The sequence below is a fragment of the Bubalus bubalis genome, chromosome 12 (assembly GCF_019923935.1).
Source record: "Bubalus bubalis isolate 160015118507 breed Murrah chromosome 12, NDDB_SH_1, whole genome shotgun sequence".
NCBI lineage: Eukaryota > Metazoa > Chordata > Mammalia > Artiodactyla > Bovidae > Bubalus > Bubalus bubalis.
Window position 1 is genome coordinate 98,037,134 of NC_059168.1, and position 19,206 is coordinate 98,056,339.

The window sequence follows — 19,206 nt, forward strand, 5'->3', positions numbered from 1 at the left end:
AATAGTTCTTTCTCTCAAATGCCAAGCTCTCTCTTACCCCAGATCTTTGCTTTGTCCTTGGCTTGGGACACACCCCCACCCCCTGCCACCGCCAGAGCTGCATCTGATTCTTCTGGTCTCTGTTTAGAGGTTAGAGCCCCCCTTCCCATCAAATAACTAGATAGGGGCTCCTTCCCTAAGCACCATGGCCCCATGTTGCTTCACAAGGCTTTGTCAGACACATGGCTTTTGTCACTGTTCCTCCCACACACACTGTGAGTTCTTCAGAGGAAGAATTCTGCATTTCGCTCCACCCGAGGTCCCCATTCCCCCGGCAGAGGGCCTGTCACGTAGCAGGTGCTCAATAAATATTTAATGAGTTAAATATTTCCATTTGCAAAATTAGACCACTGAGGCACAGAGAGGTTTAGCACCTTTTCCTGGTCACACAGCCAGGCCACAGAGAAGCTCTAGAGGAAGGGCTCCCTTGGGCATGGTCGAATTGGACTGGGGTCAGAGGTAGGGCTGAAGTTTCCTGGAGGAGGGAGAAGGAATGATCAGGGGCTATGCAGGCAATTTCCTTCTCTGCTCCGGTGATGTTTGTGCATCCAGGTCCCTCAGACTGACCACCAACCTCTGCTCCCATTTCACAGGTGATTAAAGTGACTCCCAGAGGAGGGCAGAACTTACTCAAGATCAATAATGGACCCCAGTCTAATGTTACCTAGAGCTGAAGCACCCCCCCCAATGCCCCACTTCTTCCCACCTGTGCAGAATATAGGGGGCCCACCCCAGAGGGAGGCCAGTGGGTCCTGCTTGAGCCTGGGTTGGGGGCGGAGCGGGTATCGGGAGGCCTGGGTTCCTGGGCTGGCCTTGCCACTTACCCGTGCATGAGTCTCTTAAAGTCTTTGGGCCTCAGTTTCCCCATCTGGACGACGAAGAGGCTGGACTTGGAGGTTTCAGCCACCCACTTCCCCAGTGAGGACAGGACTGTGGGAGCTGATCAATAGGAATACAGCTCCTGAGTTCAAAAGGCATAGTTGAGTCCTGGTTCTCGCATTTATTGCTGAATGATTTTGCTCAGTCCCTTCACCCCCTGAGCCTTCATTTCATGGTCTGTAAAAAAGAATAATAGCTTTTTTTTTTTTTTTTTTTTTTTTTGAGGATTAATAATCTCACGTTAGGGGAGTCCCTGGCACTTATCAGGCACAGCATTCCCCAGCAAAATGAGTTCATAATATTAGTTAGGGGATGCCGCCCTCTGGAGGCCAACCGGAGGAATGGCAGGCGAGGGGAGCCCGACCCGCTGCCCGGGGCCAGGCTGGAACCCGCGTTCCCGGCGTGGTCCCATTTGTCCAGACGGGGAGAGAGCGGCTGGGCGCCGGTCACTCGGTGTGCGCCTCCACCCACTGGCAGAGGCGACGGGCGTAGCAAGCCGGGCTGACGGTTGAGAAGGTCCGGCCTGGGTAGCGCAGCGTCTTCCACAGTTGCTCCAGCCGCTTGCGGAGCCCGTAGACCGTGGTGAGGTCCACCAGGCCTAGGAAATAACGATGCTCCGGCCCGTCCACGATGTGTAGGGCGTTGGGGGCGTCGGGCAGCAGCCGCCGGTTCTGGGCTCCCGACTCCTCGGCGCTCTGCGCCCCTCGTATAGACCTGGGGGCCGACAGGGGGGTGAGGTAACTGTCTCCTCCGAGGACCCCCAGTCAATGGACCCCGTCAGCCTGGGCCAGGCTGCCCCTGGGTCATCCCCACCCCTCCTGTGTGCCCTGACCTGATGTCAGATAAACTGGGCGGCTGAATGAATTGTAATTGACAGGCTAAAAGCCGAGCTGCACGCTATGCAGACACCAGCTAGCCACGTATGGCCCCTGAGCGTTTCAATGTGGCCAGTCCCAAATGAGATGCGTGGTTAGTGTAAACTACATACTGAAAAAAAGGAAAAAAAATACTGAATTTCCAAGACAGTATGAGAAAAAGAATGTAAGATATAAATGTTTACATTGATTAGATGATGCAAGGATCAAAGTTTGGATGTATGAAGTAAGGGAAATATGCTATTAAAATTATTTTTACCTATTTCTTTTTACTTATTAAGATTTTTAAAGTCTTTATTGAATTTGTTACATTATTGCTTTTTGTTTAAAGGCATGTGGAATCTTAGTTCCCCCACCAGGTATCGAACCTGCACTCCCTGAATTAGAAGGCAAAGTCTTAACCACTGGACTGCCAGGGAAGTCCCTCTTTTTACTCTTTAAAATGAGGCTACTAGAAAATTTAAAACTACCTGTGTGGCTAGTATTAACTTTCTACTGGATAGCGCTGATATCTAGCACTTGGGTCACACAGACTCTGGCTCTACATTTAAGTACCACATCACTTCTGTTAAGTCCCATATTTGGGTGGGCTTCCCTGATGGCCCAAACAGTAAAGAATCTGCCTGCAATGCAGAAGATACGGGTTTGATTTCTGGGTCAGGAAGATCCCCTGGAGAAGGAAATGGTAACCCACTCCAGTATCCTTGCCTGGAAAATTTCATGGACAGAGGAGCCAGGCAGGCTACAGTCCATGGGGTTGCAAAGAGTCAGACAGGACTGAGTGTGCACACACCACACCATATACAGGCATTTCCAAAACTGCTGTTTGGGGTCGTCCAACCCTGAACGTTTCAGAGTGGCAGAGTTGAAACCCTGCAGAAAAAGGTCCAACCCAAGTTTGCAAATGTGTGTCTTTTTGCCCCAAATTGTATTCCAAATCAGAAGATCCCTCTGGCGGGGGCCCCCAATCCAAGCCAGAGAAGGCTCAATTCCCTAACTTTGTCCTCTTGTGATGGTGCAACTTGGAGAGTAGGGGATCAGGGGGTCACTGGGAGCTTTATTCCTGCCCTGCCCAGGTCTTGGGGGGAAATAAGCCAATCAAAGAAAGCTCCCTTCCACCCCAGGCACTAACCAATCCGAACAGAGTGGTCTGGGAGCCTGGACAGAATACTGGTACTTTCTGCAGTGGCAGGGTTAACCTGGGGATGGTAGGTTCTGAATGAGGGGCTCAGAACTGGGTGGAAGCGGGGCTATGGCCATTTACCAGCCAGCTTGGAAAACTTCAATAGAATAACAACCACTGTATGCAAACTTGGGTTTACTCTAGCTTGGATAGGCAGACTTGGGGGAATCTGTATCCCATGGTGGGCATTCCACTACCTGGTCAGGATGTGTCCACCAAGCCACAGGTTTCATGGGGAGCCATTACCTTGGGTTGTGCCCAAGATCACCCATTGGAAGGTCTTCCTCCAAAGGGTGGGGCTGGAGACTGGGTGAGTGGACATCACTTTACATTTGTCCACTCAACAAATCAATGAACTTATTTCCTTTCTTATTTTCCAAGAAGGGCCTATCTTAATGCCTAAATATTTCTGAAAAGCGAAAGTGAAAGTGTTAGTAGCTCAGTCGTGTCCGACTCTTTGCAACCCCATGGACTGCAGGCTACTAGCTTCCTTTGTCCATGGGATTCTCCAGGCAAGAGTACTGGAGTGGGGTGCCACGCCCTTTTCCAGGAGATCTTCCCAGTCCAGGGATTGAATCCAGCTCTCCTGCATTGCAAGCAGATTCTTTACCACTGAACTGCCAGGGCAGCCCTGAGTAATTCTGTTCAACTAAAAAGTGGGCCTTGGAGGAATGAAAGCCAAGTACTAACATGAATCCTCAAAAGTCATTCTACAACTTCATTTCCTCCCTCTGAGGCTCAGTTTTCACATCTCTAAAATGGGAATGAACCCATCCTCTCAAAACCAAAACCTCATTGTCAGCATGCAAGATTGACTGCACGCAGAGGAAGGCAAGATGATGATGGTGCCAGAGGCGATGACTTCAGGGTCCTCGAAGTGGAGTGACCAGGTCAGGGGGCAGGGGCTCTTTCTAAGGCAAAAGTGAAGTAGGTCTGAAATCGTCAATGACTCCACATCCCCTTCTGGAAAATGGGCAGATTCTTCAACACTGAAGCCCTCATCCAACTGGATCTCACCTGGTCTTTCCCCTGCTGTGATCCACCTGTGCCCACTATCCCTGCTGGCCAGGCTTCTCCAGCTCTCCACTCCCCTCCTCGGCCCACCCCCCCACACACACACACACATGTACACACAAACACACAAATACTGCACTTTCCAGTCTTTGAACCTTTGCCTGTGTTGTTTCTCCCACCACACCATCTGTCTTTTCCATGCTCTCATCACCTCATTCTTGCTGTTGCCTCTGGGGGGCCCACCTAGCTGTGCGGAAGATAAGGCTACTGCCTGGGCCCCTCTCATCCTCATGAAGACGCTGGAAGGCCATCAGGAGGCTGTAATCCAGTACGTTGAGCTCCCGGAGGAAGGCGGTGTCCAATTCCATCTGGCGGAGGAACCAGCTCCTCTGGGGCCCTGCCGGAGCATCAGTGCCCCCACCTGAGTGCTCGTCGGGTGCCGGGCAAGGTGCTGCGGGCTCCACACGCACCTGCCCCGGGAGGGCAGGAGACATTACTGTCCCAGTTCACAGATGGGCAAACTCATCTGTAATTTGCCTTGGTCACCTAGCTAGAGAGTCACGGAGCTAGGATTCTCCACTTGACTCCAGAATCTAGGCTGTTAATGACTCGGGCAGAGGATAATGCCAAGGACACCCTTCTAACTTCACCCTAAACAGAGGAAGAGCAGGCAGTGACTGCTCTATGGCTCACCCAGATTGATGGTCTTGCCCTGAAAGTTGAGGTCTTTCAGCACCAGAACAAGGACGCTGCCCTCAGGGGCGGGCTCCACCCAACGGCTCACCTCGCAGCCCTTGATGTCATACCTGGAGGTGAGGGGTGGGGGAGACAGAAAGTGAAAGTGAAAGTCACTCAGTCGTGTCCAACTCTGCGACCACATGGACTGTCCGTGGAATTCTCCAGGCCAGAATACTGGAGTGGGTAGCCTTTCCCTTCTCCAGGGGATCTTCCCAACCCAGGGATTGAACCTAGGTCTCCCGCATTGCAGGCGGATTCTTTACTAGCTGAGCTACAAGACAGAATTCCACTTTATACAGACTTGAGACACACGGGAAAACTCACAAGGTGATAAGAAACAAGAGCAGCCACTGGGTGACTGTTCAGATTCTCAGCACAACCTCAGTCCATTATCGTTCCCTTGTTAGAGATAAAGAAAGAACCTCAGAGAGGTTTTTCAATTTGCCCAAGACCACACAGTGACTAAAAGGCAGAGCAGGGATTCCAACTCAGGCTGAACACCAGTCCAGCCTTTCCCCCTACCTGTGCCTGCCTCTTGGCACCTTGTCATCCTTGGGGTATCCGACAGAGTGGGCCCACACTACTCGCAGAACCACAAGGGCCTGTGGGAGGTCTGCAGTCCCTGCGGAGCACCAATGTGGAGCTCTGGTGGCAGAGGAGGCGGGACTAGGAGGCTCAGAGGGCTGAGTCTAATCAGAGGCTGGGTTTGAATCCCTGCTTCTAGCACAGTTGCTGCTGCTGCTAAGTCACTTCAGTCGTGTCCGACTCTGTGTGACCCCAGAGACAGCAGCCCACCAGGCTCTCCCATCCCTGGGATTCTCCAGGCAAGAACACTGGAGTGGGTTGCCATTTCCTTCTCCAATGCATGAAAGTGAAAAGTGAAAGTGAAGTCGCTCAGTTGTGTCTGACTCTTAGCGACCCCGTGGACTGCAGCCCACCAGGCTTCTCCGTCCATAGGATTTTCCAGGCAAGAGTACTGGAGTGGGGTGCCATTGCCTTCTCCATCTAGCACAGTAGCTATGTAGATTTCCCCTCCTCGATTTCTCATCCACAAAATGGGGATGATAAGGACACCTACCCCTCAGAGATATTCTGGGAAGGAAGATGATGAATGCAAATGACTCAACACAGCACCCATTGCCTCCTGAGCGCTCAAGAGACGTTGGTCGTGGGGATCACGGTCTCGGACCCGTCAAGAAATCTTGGGATCAATCTTTTGCTGTCTAATCCCATGAGTGTGGGCGCTTCTGGTGGTACATTCTGGGCGGGGCTGGGAGGCCGACTCACCTCTCAGAGATGCGGCCAGCGGGATAGAAGACGCTCTGCATGACGATGAAGTATTTCTAGGGACGGGAGTACGGAGTGAGAGGAGACAGGGTCTCACCCTCCCACCGCCCCCTCCGGCCCCGTCCACTCGGCTCGGCCTCACCCACCTTCTTTCCCCGAGCCACCCGCAGACTGTGCACTCCTGGAAGGGGAGAGGGCGTCAGGTGAGGGGCGCAAACTCGGATACGCCCCCGGGGTACGTCCTGTCCAGTGCCAGTTTCAGGCCACGCCTCCTCTTCGAGATCTGCCGCATCCCAAGCCTCCAGGGCGCGCCCCCGGACCCCACCCTTCCCCAACTTGAGGCTGGTGTCCCGACTTGACCTGTTTCTAGATTTAACCCCAAATGGGGGGCTCGATGGTTAAGAATCTGCCTGCAATGCAGGGGACTTGGGTTGGAGCCGTGGGTCAGGAAGATCCCCTGGAGAGGGGAATGGCTACACACTCCAGTATTCTTGCCTGGAGAATCCCATGGACAGAGGAGATTGACGGGCTACCGTCCATGGGGTCGCAGAGAGACACTACTGAGCGACTACTGCTAAGTCAATACAGTCGTGTCTGACTCTGTGCGACCCCATAGACGGCAGCCCACCAGGCTCCCCCGTCTCTGGGATTCTCCAGGCAAGAACACTGGAGTGGGTTGCCATTTCCTTCTCCAGTGCATGAAAGTGAAAAGTGAAAGTGAAGTCGCTCAGTCGTGTCCGACCCTCAGCGACCCCATGGACTGCAGGCTTCCAGGCTCCTCCGTCCATGGGATTTTCCAGGCAAGAGTACTGGAGTGGGGTGCCATTGACTTCTCCAACTGAGCGACTAACAGAACCACAAGTCTTCCTCCGGTCACTGTCCAATCCCAATCCCGCCCTCTTTGGGCCCCACCCAGGTCTTGGCCCCGCCCATCGACCCCGCCCCCCTGTACATTGCTGTCTAGGACCCGCCTCCCCACTGGACTTGGCCCCCGCCTCTCTGTTGCCCAGTGCCCTCCACCCTGCTCGGACTCAGGTCCCCTACGCTCCCCCCACTATCCCCAACCCTGGAACCTTCCCACTCTCCGACCCATCCTCTTCTCGCCCTCTCTCCTCACACCTCCCCGCTCCCTGCAGTCCCGGTCCCGGATAGGTCGTACCCAGCACCCGTGCGAGCAGTGAGTGTGGGTGTCGCTGCAGGTGATGCACGTAGCGGGGCAGGTGGGCGAGCAGCGCCTGCACTTCCCGGCTCCGCAGGGTCTTCAGGAAGAAGCGTTGGTCGTGGCTGAGGGGCGGGAGGGAGAGGTCACTGTCCAGGCCGGTCAGGAGCCGCCTCCCTACCGCCCGTCTGGCCTCCTGTCCCCGCCCCTCTCCATCGGACCGCTATCTGGACCTGACCCAACTTAACCTGGCCATTCTCTCTCTCTTCAAGCGCACCTCTCCCCTGACCCACCGCCAGACACCACTCCCCCCACCATTCCCCACCCCTGCCACCAGCTCACGACAGAAAGAAGCTGGCTTTGCTCTTGGAGGTGCTGAGGAACTGCAGGTAGGGGCGGCCGGGACCCAGCGCGGCCTGGTAGTCCTCCTCGGCCAGCCCCAGGGAGCGCCTCAGTCGGGCGAAGGCGGGGCCAGCCAAGGTGCCCAGCTCGAAGCCCTGCGAGGAGGAAGAACAGCCCCTGAGAGTGTCCCCCGGCGCCCAGGGGTGTGCAGTTGGCCCTCCCGCGGGAGGGTCAGGGTTAAGCACACCCTTTCTGCAAGACCCCGGGGTCAAGCCATCACTCCCACTGCAACTGATGGGGAAACGGAGGAGGAGAGCTGAACACATTCCCTCCCATGCAGAGGTCTTGGGCCTCCTACCTCATGAACCTGGGTCAGGACTTCGGAAAAATCCTCCTCCGTGGGCAGCCCCTGCAGCAAGGAGCAAAGCGGCCCAGGGCAAGTCTCAGCCGGCACTGCCAGCCCAGGGTCTCCCAGGGTCTGGCACCCGGCCTCACCCCCTTCCCCCCATTGTGGTTCCTCCAGCTGCTGGGGACTAATCCGGGTATGCCTGAGTTGAGCAGGGAGACGGCCAGCCCTCCCAGAACTGTGGGGAAGAGTGAGCCGGGGCAGGTCCCAGGTGTGTCTTATTCACTGCTGAGTCCCCCACACCAGCCTCTGAGTTAGAGTCTGGCACATGTGCCCAGACACACGCTGGCCAAAGTGTTGCCGGATGCCCTCCCGGTAAAAGGGGGTGGCCTTGAAGTCTAGGGACCTGCCTGACTGAGCCTGGGAGGAGCAGGATCGGAGAAATCTTCCTGGAGGAGGTGGCCCCTAAGATGAAATGTGGGAGTAGTGAAGATGGGGAGCAAGGTGCTCATAGCAGGGGGAACAGCAGTGATGGCCACTGGGAAGAGGAGAGGCCGAGACTGAAGAGAATAAGCGAGGGGTGGACTGAGAATGAGGTTGGACAGATGGCCCTTGAGCTTGAGCCAGCAGGATGCTGAGACCATGCTGAGAATTGAGGAACCCTGCAAGATTTTCAGCAGATGATGAGATTCAGAGGACTCCTGCATCTCCCTGGACCTCCAGGTCCCTGCGCTAGGATGGGGTCACATTGCACATGTGTGCACACACACAAACGACACACATGCTCACCCGGGGCCGTCCGGGTGTTGAGCTTGCAGTGGGCGACCCTTTCTGCTGAGCCAGCCTGGCTCTAGCCAGAGCTCTGGGGAGGATGGGCAGAGCTGGTAGGGTGGGGGTGGGGTCCCTTCTCAACTGCATACCCTGGCGGAAAGGGAGGACCTCAGAGACCAAGGAGTACAATCCCTCCCACCCATTATACAGATGGAGACACTGAGGCCTAAAGAGAGGCAGACACTCACCTAGATCACACATCCACCACATGGGTTCAAGGGCTTCCTCACACCCTCAACACACCATGGGCTTTCTCGCTTCCTGTCCTCAGCCCAGAAATGTCCCTCCTTCCCTGCACCGAGTCCTGGCCTTCTTCCCCTTCTATCTGGCCTGCTCTGATCCCCAGCCCTGCATTTATTAGCAGGGCATCAGCCTGGTCTCGCTGTTAGTGGAGGTGCAGAGAACTGGCCACTCACCGTGGGCGGGTGGTCCATGGACACTTGAGTGGCAGCCCACAGCCCCGCCTGCATCAGGCACATCACCTGGTGCAGCTCGTGCCCCGGGCCGATCTCAAACAGTCCCAGGCGACACTGCTTGTCCCGCAGACGCCAGAGGAGGCCACGGTGGCCAGAGCTTGAAGCAGCTGCTCTGCGTCCATCCTCTGGAGAGGGGGCCAGGATCTGTGGTAGGAGGCACCAGAAGCAGTCAGCATGGGGCAGCCAGCACCCCACAGGAGAACGACCCTGGTCTGAGTCCCACATCACTGTCAGCTCTCTCCTCATCTCTCTGCCTCAGTTTCCTTAGTTGTAAAATGCAGAAAAGGTTGGTACCCACCTCACGGCGTGTTGTGAGAGGACCGTGCCTGGCATTCAGTCAGCATTCATAGTGATGGTTCTTACTATCAGCGGGTGGAGCATTCGTTCCGCAGCCTCTCACACAGCCTCAGCTGTGTAACCTCAGGTAAATCACCTAACCTTTCTGCACCTCGCTTTCTAGTCTGTAAACTGAGAACTACATACAGTACCTCCTTCGGGGCTGGTATTAACTGTTGTTACTGGTGAGTCTGAGCACCGTGCACAGGATCTCCTTATAGTAGGAGCTGTGATGTCAGTGATTGAGTCATCTATTCTACTCGTCTACGCCGAATTCCTCCAGTCCGGCGCGGCAGGTCCCCACGAAGCTGAAGTCACAGCTTCTGACCCATCCTCAGTAGGCACCCCCCATGAGCCCAGCCCTAGCTGAGAGCTTGACCTCCTAACCGCCCTATGAAGGAGACGCTTTTATTATTGTCTCCATTTTACAATGAAGAAACCAAGCAAGTTCTCGTGGAAAACCCTCTGGACTCCCCACTTCAGACCAGCAGCCCCATGTGGGGCGTGTCCCAGTCCCGCCCAAGCGCAGGACCCCTTCTGGGTTTGGATGGGGATGTGTCCGCCCCTTACAGGGCGGGGAGACCCGGCCCCTGCTCTCCAACCCTTTCCTTTCCTGTCCTCTCTCGGGTCTGCACCTACCTCGCGGGGCCCCAGGCTCGGCGCGGCCATCGCCCCCGCAGCAGCTTCCCGGGCTCCGGCCGCGTCCCCAGCTGCTGGGTAGCCCCGCAGCATGAGCCGGGCCCCGCCCCTGCTTCTGGATCGACCAATCGAGCGGTGCCGGTCACGGCTGCACCCAATCCGAAAGGGGGCCCCGGGGATCGCCTGCGGGTCCCGCCTCCGGGGCTGCAGCATCCTTCGGACAGCGGTCCAGGAGGGGCGGGGCCGCCGCGCGTTGGTTAGGGTCTCTGCGGCATGAAGACCCCCAGCCCCCATTCCCTTATGTGTGGGAGACTCAGATTTCCTGGAGTTCGGGAGGCCGATAACCTAAATCCAGTCCCGCCCACCCACTCTGGCATGAAAATCCCACAGATCGTATTTCGAGTAAGGAAACTGAGGTCCAGTGAGAAAAGTGACTACCTCCAGGTCACACAGGAAGTCAGGGGCATGTATCAACACTTTTTTGAACACTCACTATGGGCCAGGAGCAGTGTAGGCGGGGTGTGTGGTGGGGCGGGGGGCGGGGGCATTGGGGAGGGCAGCTTTTAGGGTGAGAGGAACACAGCTGCCTGCGTGAGCTTTTAAAAGCATAAATCGGATGATGTCACTGTCGTGCTCAAAGCCTCCAGTGGCTTCCCAAGGCACTGAAACAGTCCAAACCTCCCAGTACGGCCCCAGGCCTGTCTGCCTACTCTTAAGACTCCTCTCAACTCACTCTCCCTGCACCCTCCACAGGGACTCTGGACCCTCTTTCAAACCTCCAGGCTTTTGCAGGTGCTGTTCCTTCTGCCTGAAGTAGCCCCCCGCCCCCGCCCCCCCACACCCGATTTGCTTTATTCCTTATCACCTTGCCCTACTCTGAGTGTCCCCTCCCCTCAGTTATGATCACATCACTTTTATTTTCTTCATCATGCTTAACACTGTCAGAGACTGTCTTGTTCATTTATTTATTACATCCCCCTTTCCCCCACCCACAGAGCACGAGGAGGGCAGGCTCCTTTCCTGGCTCAGTAACCTGGCACAAACTGGTGTTTGAGAAACTGGTATATGCTGAACCAGTGCAAGTAGGATGTACACAGAACCTCAGTGACTCCCAGGAAATGGAAGGCCAGTATGGCTGGAGGAGAGTTCAGAAGGGAGCACGGAGGCTCTTGTCAGCCATGGGAGGAGAGGGATGGGAACCCAGAGAAGCAATGTGTGAGAAAGATGCTCAGGAAAAGTAAAAAAGAAACTCAAATGTTTTCCAAAGGTCACTGGTTGTCATGCAGCTGGATTTGAGGGGGCCATTGTCGGGGAGTGGGGAGAGAAGTGAGGACACTTTTGGTGATTTAGGGCAGAGGATGCTGGCTTTGCATCAGGAAGGTGACTGGGGCGGGGGAAGAAATGGCAAGAATTGATAGAATTTGGGTCTGGTGGATGTGGGGTGTAAGAGGAAAGCCAAGGTCTGTGACATCTGATGGAGATGTCAGGTGGACAGCTGGCACACATCCAACACCTTTGGGCTCAGGAGAAAGCTGGGCTGGAAGCAAGCCTGGGTGAGAATAAGGTCACCCCTAAGAGTGGGGGGTGAAGAGGCCTGTGACTGAGTCCTGAGAAACCTACCCTCTCATGGCAGGAGGAGCATGAATATGATAGAGAGAAGTAGGAGAATGCACCCGGGGTGGGGATGGGGGGCAGAATGTCACTGGCCAAGTGTGGCAGGTCAAGGAACATGCCTCTGATGTAGACCGGACATCACTGGTGGTCTGAGTGCAGCCCTCCTGGAAAGCTGCCAAGCACAGCGGGAGGAGAGGAAACGCAGGGGGCAGAGGTAGATACCCTTTGGGGAAGTTTGGTTGTGAAGACAGGGAGAGACCTAGAGGGAGTTAATGAGTTGATGGAGGGTCCCTTATATGGAGCCTATAACATGTTCATTTAACACTGGAGGACCATGTTGAGAAGCAGAGGCTGTTCCCCTGAGAGGGATCATCAGATAGCAGGCTCTTACCACAGCAGTGGGAGAGGACAGGACCCAGAGTCCAGGAGGGCAGCTCTGCCTGGACTGGAGGTTGGGGAGGGGAATAGGTAAGGACAGGGCAGGTGTGCTTGCAGTTGGGCTCTTTCCTCTGATGAGGCAGGCGGGACACCTCTGCTAACTGGAGGAAGAATGAGTGCCCAAGGAAGTGAGGGGTGGAGGCTCACACTGTGAATGGGAGAGCTGGCTGCCCAGAGGGGCATGGTGGGATTGCCAGGGGCTCGAGCTGAGGCCTGGACCAGTCAACCAGAACACAGTGTAAACAGCCCTGCTCTGGCTCACAGCGGCCCTCTGCTCAAGAGCCACACTAATTTGGGCTGCTGGGTACAAGACAGATGATGGGCTTGGGCTTTTAGGGGTGTGAGGGTCCTTAATATACCAGCGCCCACTGGCTGGGCTGGCACAGGGAAGGCGAGGTAGAGGCTGATGTGACGTCTGGCAGATGGCCATGCCTCCAGACTCCCCTTCTGTGAGCTGCACCAGGCCAGATCCACACCAGTCCTGGCCCCTGCTTTGTCCTGTGTCCAGCACAGGGATAATCCAGGAGGTACCCAAGGCACCCTCACTGCACAAACCAGTGTCTCCTGATCTGAGACCAATGCAAAGGCCAGGTCCCAGCCCCTGAGCGCCTCGGGTCAGGGACGGCACTGAGACGAAGACAATGATGTTTATTGTTCAGCTCTCCCATCAGGCCAGCCCTGAGGCTTGGGAGCTGGGCCTCCCTCTAGGCTCTCCAGGTCCAGAAATCCTTGTGGGGTCTGGGGCTATGTCACACCTGGGAAGGTTGCCTTTGTGGAGGAGCAGGACATGTGGGGAGAGGTCACGTGATGTCCCAAACCTGCCAAGTCCAACACCATCATGTGACAAGAAGCAAACTGAGGCAAGTGTAGAACCCAGCGGGAAAAATGAGAGGGAGTCTGAAGGTGAGGTGTGTGTGTATGTGGAGAGGGACCAGCACCTTGCAAGCCCTGAGCCAGAACGGGGGTGAGATGGAGACTTCCAGGTACTTCTCCTCCCTGGCTTCTGGAAGGAGGAGCAGGGGCCCTGGTCAGCCAGGGGTGAGTCCTGAACAGCTTCCATCCCACAGGGGTGTCTGCAGGGCAATCAGGCTTGACGGGACCTCAGTGCCTGGATGGGTCCTGTGGGCACCCTTGTTGGGTCTGCCCTGGAGAAGCAGAGACGGGGCCAGCAGCCTCATTCCTGCTGGGCCTTCACTGAGCCTTTTTGGTATCGTTCTGGTTCTTCAGCATCACGTAGGTGATGAATATACCTGGAATACACAGACCAAAAAAGGCAGCTAAGATCCTGGCTCAGGACTGCTGGGAGGTCAGAAAATGAAGTGAAAGTGAAAGTCGCTCAGTTGTGTCTGACTCTTTGTGACCCCATGGGCCACACAGTCCATGGAATTCTCCAGGCCAGAATACTGGAGTGCTTCTCCAGGGGATCTTCCCAACCCAGGGATCGAACCCAGGTCTCCCACACTGCAAGTGGATTCTTTACCAGCTGAGCCACAAGGGGAGCCCGGGGAGGCCAGAGCAGGACTCAAGCATGGCAGTGACCCACACAGGGGGCCAAGCAGCTACCCAACCGCCCTCCAGGCCACGCCCTGGAGGCCATTTCCCTAATCGTTCATCAAGCTACACTTCTGCCTGCATTCATTCAACAAACATCAGCTGCTGCTGCTGCTGCTGCTAAGTCGCTTCAGTCGTGTCCGACTCTTAGCGACCCCATGGACTGCAGCCCACCAGGCTCCTCCATCCGTGGGATTTTCCAGGTAAGAGTACTGGAGTGGGGTGCCACTGCCTTCTCCGAAACATCAGCTGAGTGACTATCAAAGGCAATTTTCTGAGTTTAGTGTTTCTGATTCTACAGGGAATAAGATCCACCCAACTATGTACCTACTCACCCTACCACCTGTCCATCTACCTAACCACCCACCCACCCAGCATCCATCATCCACCCACCCCATCATCCAGACAGCTAATTGTTGATTTATCCAAACCACTTTCTTGAGCACCAACTCCGTGCCACAGCTTGTGCTTGGGGTGAGGGCATAGTAATGACAAAGCCACAGTCCCTGCCCCTATAAGGCCCACACGCTAGACCCTGGGAGACAGAGAGATGCAGGAATCATGAACCAGGGTGACAAGGGGGTGAGAGGTGATGGAGGTGTGAGCAGAGCGGTGGTGGTGGTGGTGGAGGGAGCAGGAAAGAGGGAGACATCCCATTAGATTCCAGTGAGCCTGAGGCACTGGGAAGACTGACTTACAGCCCTGAAGAATGAACAGGGAAACCCCAGGACGTGAGCTGGGGGTAAGGAGCCTCAAGCAGATGTACAGTGAGTGAGAAGTGTAGCAGCATGTTTGGGGTTGGGAGGGGGTCATGGGGTCCCCAAGATACCCTGTCCAGAGTTGAGGGAACTTACCCACAAACAGGAGCAGCAGGAGGCCGGCGGCCAGTGGGATAGCAATGGCATAGGCTCGGGGCAGGAAATACTTGTGGATGACATGCTGACTGTCGATGAATGGCTGGCATCAAAGGCAGAGCTCTAGTAAGTGTTCCTCGCTCTGCTCAGCTCCCCAAGTCCAAACAGCCCACCGCCTCCATCTCAGGGGCTGACCCCATCAAAGCACTGCATTTGCTTTTCTCTAAGATGATAGCACTCTGGGTGCCTTGGTTTGTTCCCTTCCTCCAGTTATCTAATGGTTGTGTACTGGGCACTTGACTGGTGCTCGCCCAAAGTTGGAGCTAGGGACCTGGCAGGGAACAGAAGACAAAGGACTTGCCCTAAGGCCCTCACAGCTTAGCAGGGACAAAGGGGACATGAGGAATCCGCGAGTGATTCCCAACCAGGACTCCAAGGTTTTCTTCACTAACATTTGTCTCCAAAGGATACCGACTTCTGCACGATTTTGCCCTCCAAACACACACTTCACTTTTAAAGCAGTAACCAAAAAGAATTTCCCACGGGGGAAAAAAAAATGCTAAACACTCTCACAAAATCCACTGGGATTGTCATGCCCAAGCGCCCACAGGACACCCAGGACTAGAACTCCCATCAAAAGCAAAGCAAATCAAAGACAGGACTTAGCAGTGCAGTGGTTAAGGATTCCACCCTGAGCCTTCCCCTTGAGCTTCTGCTTCCTCGTCTATAAAATAGGGACACTGTTACCATCTTCCTCATAGTGCTGTCCTGGAGCTTTCATGAGATATGCAGTGACAGCACCTAGCACAGTGCCTGCTAAAACGATGTGAGGAGTTGGCTTCAAGATCCAGGGATGGGAGGTAAGGAGGGCGGGGAAGCACACATACCAAGAGAATTACCCAGGCGGTGTAATAAGTGAAGATGATCAGGCTAAGGGCGACGAGGCCGAATCCCACCACCTGGTCTGTTCCCGTGGCCTGCAGAAAAGGGAGGATTCAACTGAGGAAAAGATCCTCCATTTAGGAAGGAGGGGGTAGTCGTTGCGGCCCGATCACGTCCATTCACTCAGCTGACATATGTGACGTGGCTGACTAGCTATCTTTTCTAGGTCGGGAGAGAGAGTACCGGGCCAAAGTCTATCACTCGTACGATGAGACGGCGGGAGAACGATACCGGCTCCGAGTGCTCAAGCCCCAGCTCCTGAGCAGACCCAGGACCCTACCCCCCAGACGCCCCCTTTGCCGACATTCGGCCTCACGCTCACCATTTCCCTGGCGCTTCAGGCACCGGAGACGCAAGCCCCATCCGGTTCCGGATCTGGGCCCTTCCGGCCTTGGGCCGCGGGGCACGCCGGGAGTCGTAGTCCTCAGGCTGGCCCGGGACCACGTCGCCGGAGACGGGCGGGCACCGCCTCCTCTTTGCATGTCGGGAAATGTAGTTTCTCGAGGACATTCTGTGACGCGTTCCCGAATCTCTCGGCAGTGAGACCGAATTGAGGAACCTAGACCGGCTTGGCACTTATGGGCTCGGTCCTGTCGAACTCACCCAAGAAAAAAAAAAAAAAGCCCATCTCTCAATATCCCCGAGTCCTAAAGCCAGAACAGAATGGGGGTGAGTGGTCAGAAGTCCCGTGTTTCAGGTGGGGAAAAGGAGGCTCAAGAGAGGGGCGAGAACTTTTCAGATCACAGTCTGAGTCAGTGGTGTATAGCTGACTCCAGCACCCGAGGGCGCTACTTCCTGGTCCCGAGGCCCGAACGTATCTGTTGAGGGTAAGGTAAAGAAAAAGTTCAAGGACCGGCCTAGGGTGGGAGGAGAAGGAGGAGCCGGAGTCCCTTCCTCTGTGCTTCACAGCCCCAAGTGCATCACCAGGAAGACGCTTGTCACTGCGCTTCTGTTTTTTAAATTTTATTTATTTTTGGCTGCGCTGGGTCTTCCTTACTGCGAGGGCTTTTCTCTAGTTGCCGTACAGAGCCTTTTAATTGCCGTGGCTTCTTCGTTGCAGAGCACGGGCTCTGGGGCATGCGGGCTTCAGTAGCTGCGACTCGCAGGTTCTATGAGCACAGACTTTACTTGTGGTGCACAGGGCTTAGCTGCTCCGCAGCATGTGGGGGCCTCCTGGATCAGGGATCCAACCGTGTCTCCTGCACTGGCAGGTGGATTCTTTACCAGTGAGCCACCAGGGAAGCCCCATCACTGCGTTTTAATTATCTGATTTACTTGTTAACCTGGCCCACTTGACTGTGAGCCCCCTGAGGAAAGGGTCTGTATCCCCAGTGCCCAGAATGAGGCTTGGCACAACTGGGAGCTTTGAATCAGTCAAACAGTTTTAAGATTTTGGTGACTTCTGCAGTGCTACAGAGAATAGCATCTGGCGATGCCAGGCTCTCCCTGTGCTGTCTTCACTTGGAGGGGAGGGGGGCTGCTGCTGCTAAGTCACTTCAGTCATGTCTGACTCTGTGCAACCCCATAGATGACAGCCCACCAGGCTCCCCCATCCCTGGGATTCTCCAGGCAAGAACACTGGAGTGGGTTGCCGTTTCCTTCTCCAATGCATGAAAGTGAAAAGTGAAAGTGAAGTCACTCAGTCGTGTCCAACTGTTCGCGACCCCATGGACGTCAGCCCACCAGGCTCCTCCATCCATGGGATTTTCCAGGCAAGAGTACTGGAGTGGGGTGCCATTGCCTTCTCCTGGGGAGGGGGGCAGGGCCATGCAAAGATGGGGTCTGAACCAGGCATGGCTTGCTCCTGCTGGCAGCATCTGTCTCCTTGGGTTGTCTGAGCCCATCACAAAGCTGAGAGGAACATTTTTCCCCCATCATTTATTTTACATACTGATTTTTCACTTAGCATGGAAAAAAAAAGTGAAAGTTGTGCTTAGTCGTGTCTGACTCTCTGCAACCTCATGGACTGGTTCCAGATAGTGAAAGGAGTAGGTGAAGGCTGTATATTGTCACCCTGCTTATTTAACTTCTATGCAGAGTACATCATGAGAAACGCTGGGCTGGAGGAAGCACAAGCTGGAATCAAGATTGCTGGGAGAAAATCAATAACCTCAGATATGCAGATAACACTACCCTTATGGCAGAAAGCAAAGAACTAAAGAGCCTCTTGATGAAAGTGAAAGAGGAGAGTGAAAAAGTTGGCTTAAAACTCAACATTCAGAAAACTAAGATCATGACATCTGGTCCCATTACTTCAGGGCAAATAGATGGGGAAACAGTGGAAACAGTGACTGTTTCCACTTTTTTGGGGCTCCAAAATCACTGCAGATGGTGACTGCAGTCATGAAATTAAAAGACGCTTACTCCTTGGAAGGAAAGTTATGACCAACCTAGACAGCATATTAAAAAGCAGAGACATTACTTTGCCAACAAAGGTCCGTCTAGTCAAGGCTATGGTTTTTCCAGTGGTCATGTATGGATGTGAGAGTTGGACTATAAAGAAAGCTGACACCCAAGAATTGATGCTTTTGAAGTGTGGTGTTGGAGAAGACTCTTGAGAGTCCCTTGGACTGCAAGGAGATCCAACCAGTCCATCCTAAAGGAAATCAGTCCTGAATATTCAGTGAAAGGACTGATGCTGAAGCTGAAACTCCAATACTTTGGCCACCTGATGCGAAGAACTGACTCATTAGAAAAGACCCTGATGCTGGGAATGATTGAAGGCAGAAGGGGATGACAGAGGATGAGACGGTTGGATGGCATCACCGACTCAGTGGACATGAGTTTGAGTAAACTCCAGGAGTTGGCAATGGACAGGGAGGTGTCTGGTGTGCTGCAGTCCATGGGGTCACAGAGTCGGACATGACTGATCGACTGAACTAAACTGAACTGGACTATAGCCCACCAGGGTCCTCTGTCAATAGAATTCTCCAGGCAAGAATCCACTCGCTTCTCCAGAGGATCTTCCTGACCCAGGGATCGAACAGATTCTTACCATCTGAGACACCAGGAAAGCCCACTGAGCATTACTGTGTTCCAAAGGAGCAAACTTTTTTGGACCTTACAGCCCAATTCCTTCCCTGTCTCAGAATTGGGGCTCAGCCAGGAGCCAACTCATCCCTCCCCAGGTGTGCACAAAACCGAGGAAGGGGCTGAGAATCAGCCTCCAGGATTTTCTGGGGTGTGAGCAGGCATCAGCGCTGAAAATGGGCGAGGATAATGCAGTGCTGGGGCCGAGACAAGGCCTGGTAGTCTAGTCCCTTCCAGCTTGTCCAGAGCCCTGAGGATTCCTGCCATTTCTGAGCTCATGACGGGCCCAGGGTGACTTGCCTTTCCCAAGAGCTTGGTGGCCATGTCAACTCTTCAGGAACTTGAGTCAAGGGCAGGGAGTGAGGTGGTCCAAGCCTGGAGACAGTGCTGGCCTGTGGCTTTGGGGAGGCTGGGAAAACTCTTAGCGTCTCTCAGCGGGGGTCAGGCTCCCTAGGGAGGGCTGTATACCCACCTCCTAATTTGATCCACAACCCCATTTGCAGCCTCGAAAGCTGAGGCACAGTCATCGATCCTCAGGCGTGCTTGTGAGAGGCCACCCGACTCTGGGGAGGTTAGAACTTGGGCTCTGAGGTTAGAGCTGCCACCTTGTAAGTGTGAGGTTGGCAAGAAACT

At 54.7% G+C, this 19,206-nt stretch overlaps 2 protein-coding genes across 4 annotated transcripts; both read right to left on the reverse strand.

Moving 5' to 3' along the window:
- Positions 1-206: 206 nt before the first annotated feature.
- PIP5KL1 (phosphatidylinositol-4-phosphate 5-kinase like 1) lies at positions 207-12,671 on the reverse strand. 3 transcript variants are annotated; one of them, XR_006543631.2, is made up of 11 exons: positions 10,145-12,671; positions 9,110-9,313; positions 7,875-7,925; positions 7,517-7,671; positions 7,175-7,299; positions 6,162-6,196; positions 6,016-6,071; positions 4,684-4,796; positions 4,234-4,387; positions 864-1,632; positions 212-514 (listed from the first exon to the last, which is right to left on the reverse strand). XR_006543631.2 is itself a non-coding variant. In XM_006065417.4 (10 exons), the coding sequence occupies exons 1-10, from the start codon at positions 10,436-10,438 to the stop codon at positions 1,365-1,367; spliced, it is 1,455 nt and encodes a 484-aa protein (XP_006065479.4). In that variant the 5' UTR covers positions 10,439-12,671; the 3' UTR covers positions 207-1,364. The 3 variants fall into 3 exon arrangements, 1 of the variants encoding a protein (XP_006065479.4); XM_006065417.4 differs by having other exon boundaries at positions 207-1,632; XR_006543632.2 differs by lacking the exon at positions 10,145-12,671 and having other exon boundaries at positions 211-514; positions 9,110-10,122.
- Positions 12,672-12,824: 153 nt separating this feature from the next.
- DPM2 (dolichyl-phosphate mannosyltransferase subunit 2, regulatory) lies at positions 12,825-16,007 on the reverse strand. The gene is made up of 4 exons (XM_006065415.4): positions 15,866-16,007; positions 15,489-15,578; positions 14,602-14,704; positions 12,825-13,446 (listed from the first exon to the last, which is right to left on the reverse strand). Exons 1-4 carry the CDS (start codon positions 15,866-15,868, stop codon positions 13,388-13,390), a joined length of 255 nt encoding a protein of 84 aa, XP_006065477.1. The 5' UTR covers positions 15,869-16,007; the 3' UTR covers positions 12,825-13,387.
- Between the last annotated feature and the right edge of the window lie 3,199 nt (positions 16,008-19,206).

What these genes read in the sequence shown, in the direction of transcription:
- PIP5KL1 (XM_006065417.4), bottom strand. Translation starts at nt 10,438, where the DNA reads ATGGGGGCTGGGGGTCTTCATGCCGCAGAGACCCTAACCAACGCGCGG. An exon ending in AAAGCCAGCTTCTTTCTGTC is followed by an intron (nt 7,300 to 7,516) that starts GTGAGCTGGTGG and finishes CCCGCCCCTCAG; the next exon opens with CCACGACCAACGCTTCTTCC. An exon ending in GGGCAAGACCATCAATCTGG is followed by an intron (nt 4,388 to 4,683) that starts GTGAGCCATAGA and finishes ATGCTCCGGCAG; the next exon opens with GGCCCCAGAGGAGCTGGTTC.
- DPM2 (XM_006065415.4), bottom strand. An exon ending in CCGCCTGGGTAATTCTCTTG is followed by an intron (nt 14,705 to 15,488) that starts GTATGTGTGCTT and finishes CTTTGATGCCAG; the next exon opens with CCATTCATCGACAGTCAGCA. An exon ending in CCTGCTGCTCCTGTTTGTGG is followed by an intron (nt 13,447 to 14,601) that starts GTAAGTTCCCTC and finishes TGTGTATTCCAG; the next exon opens with GTATATTCATCACCTACGTG.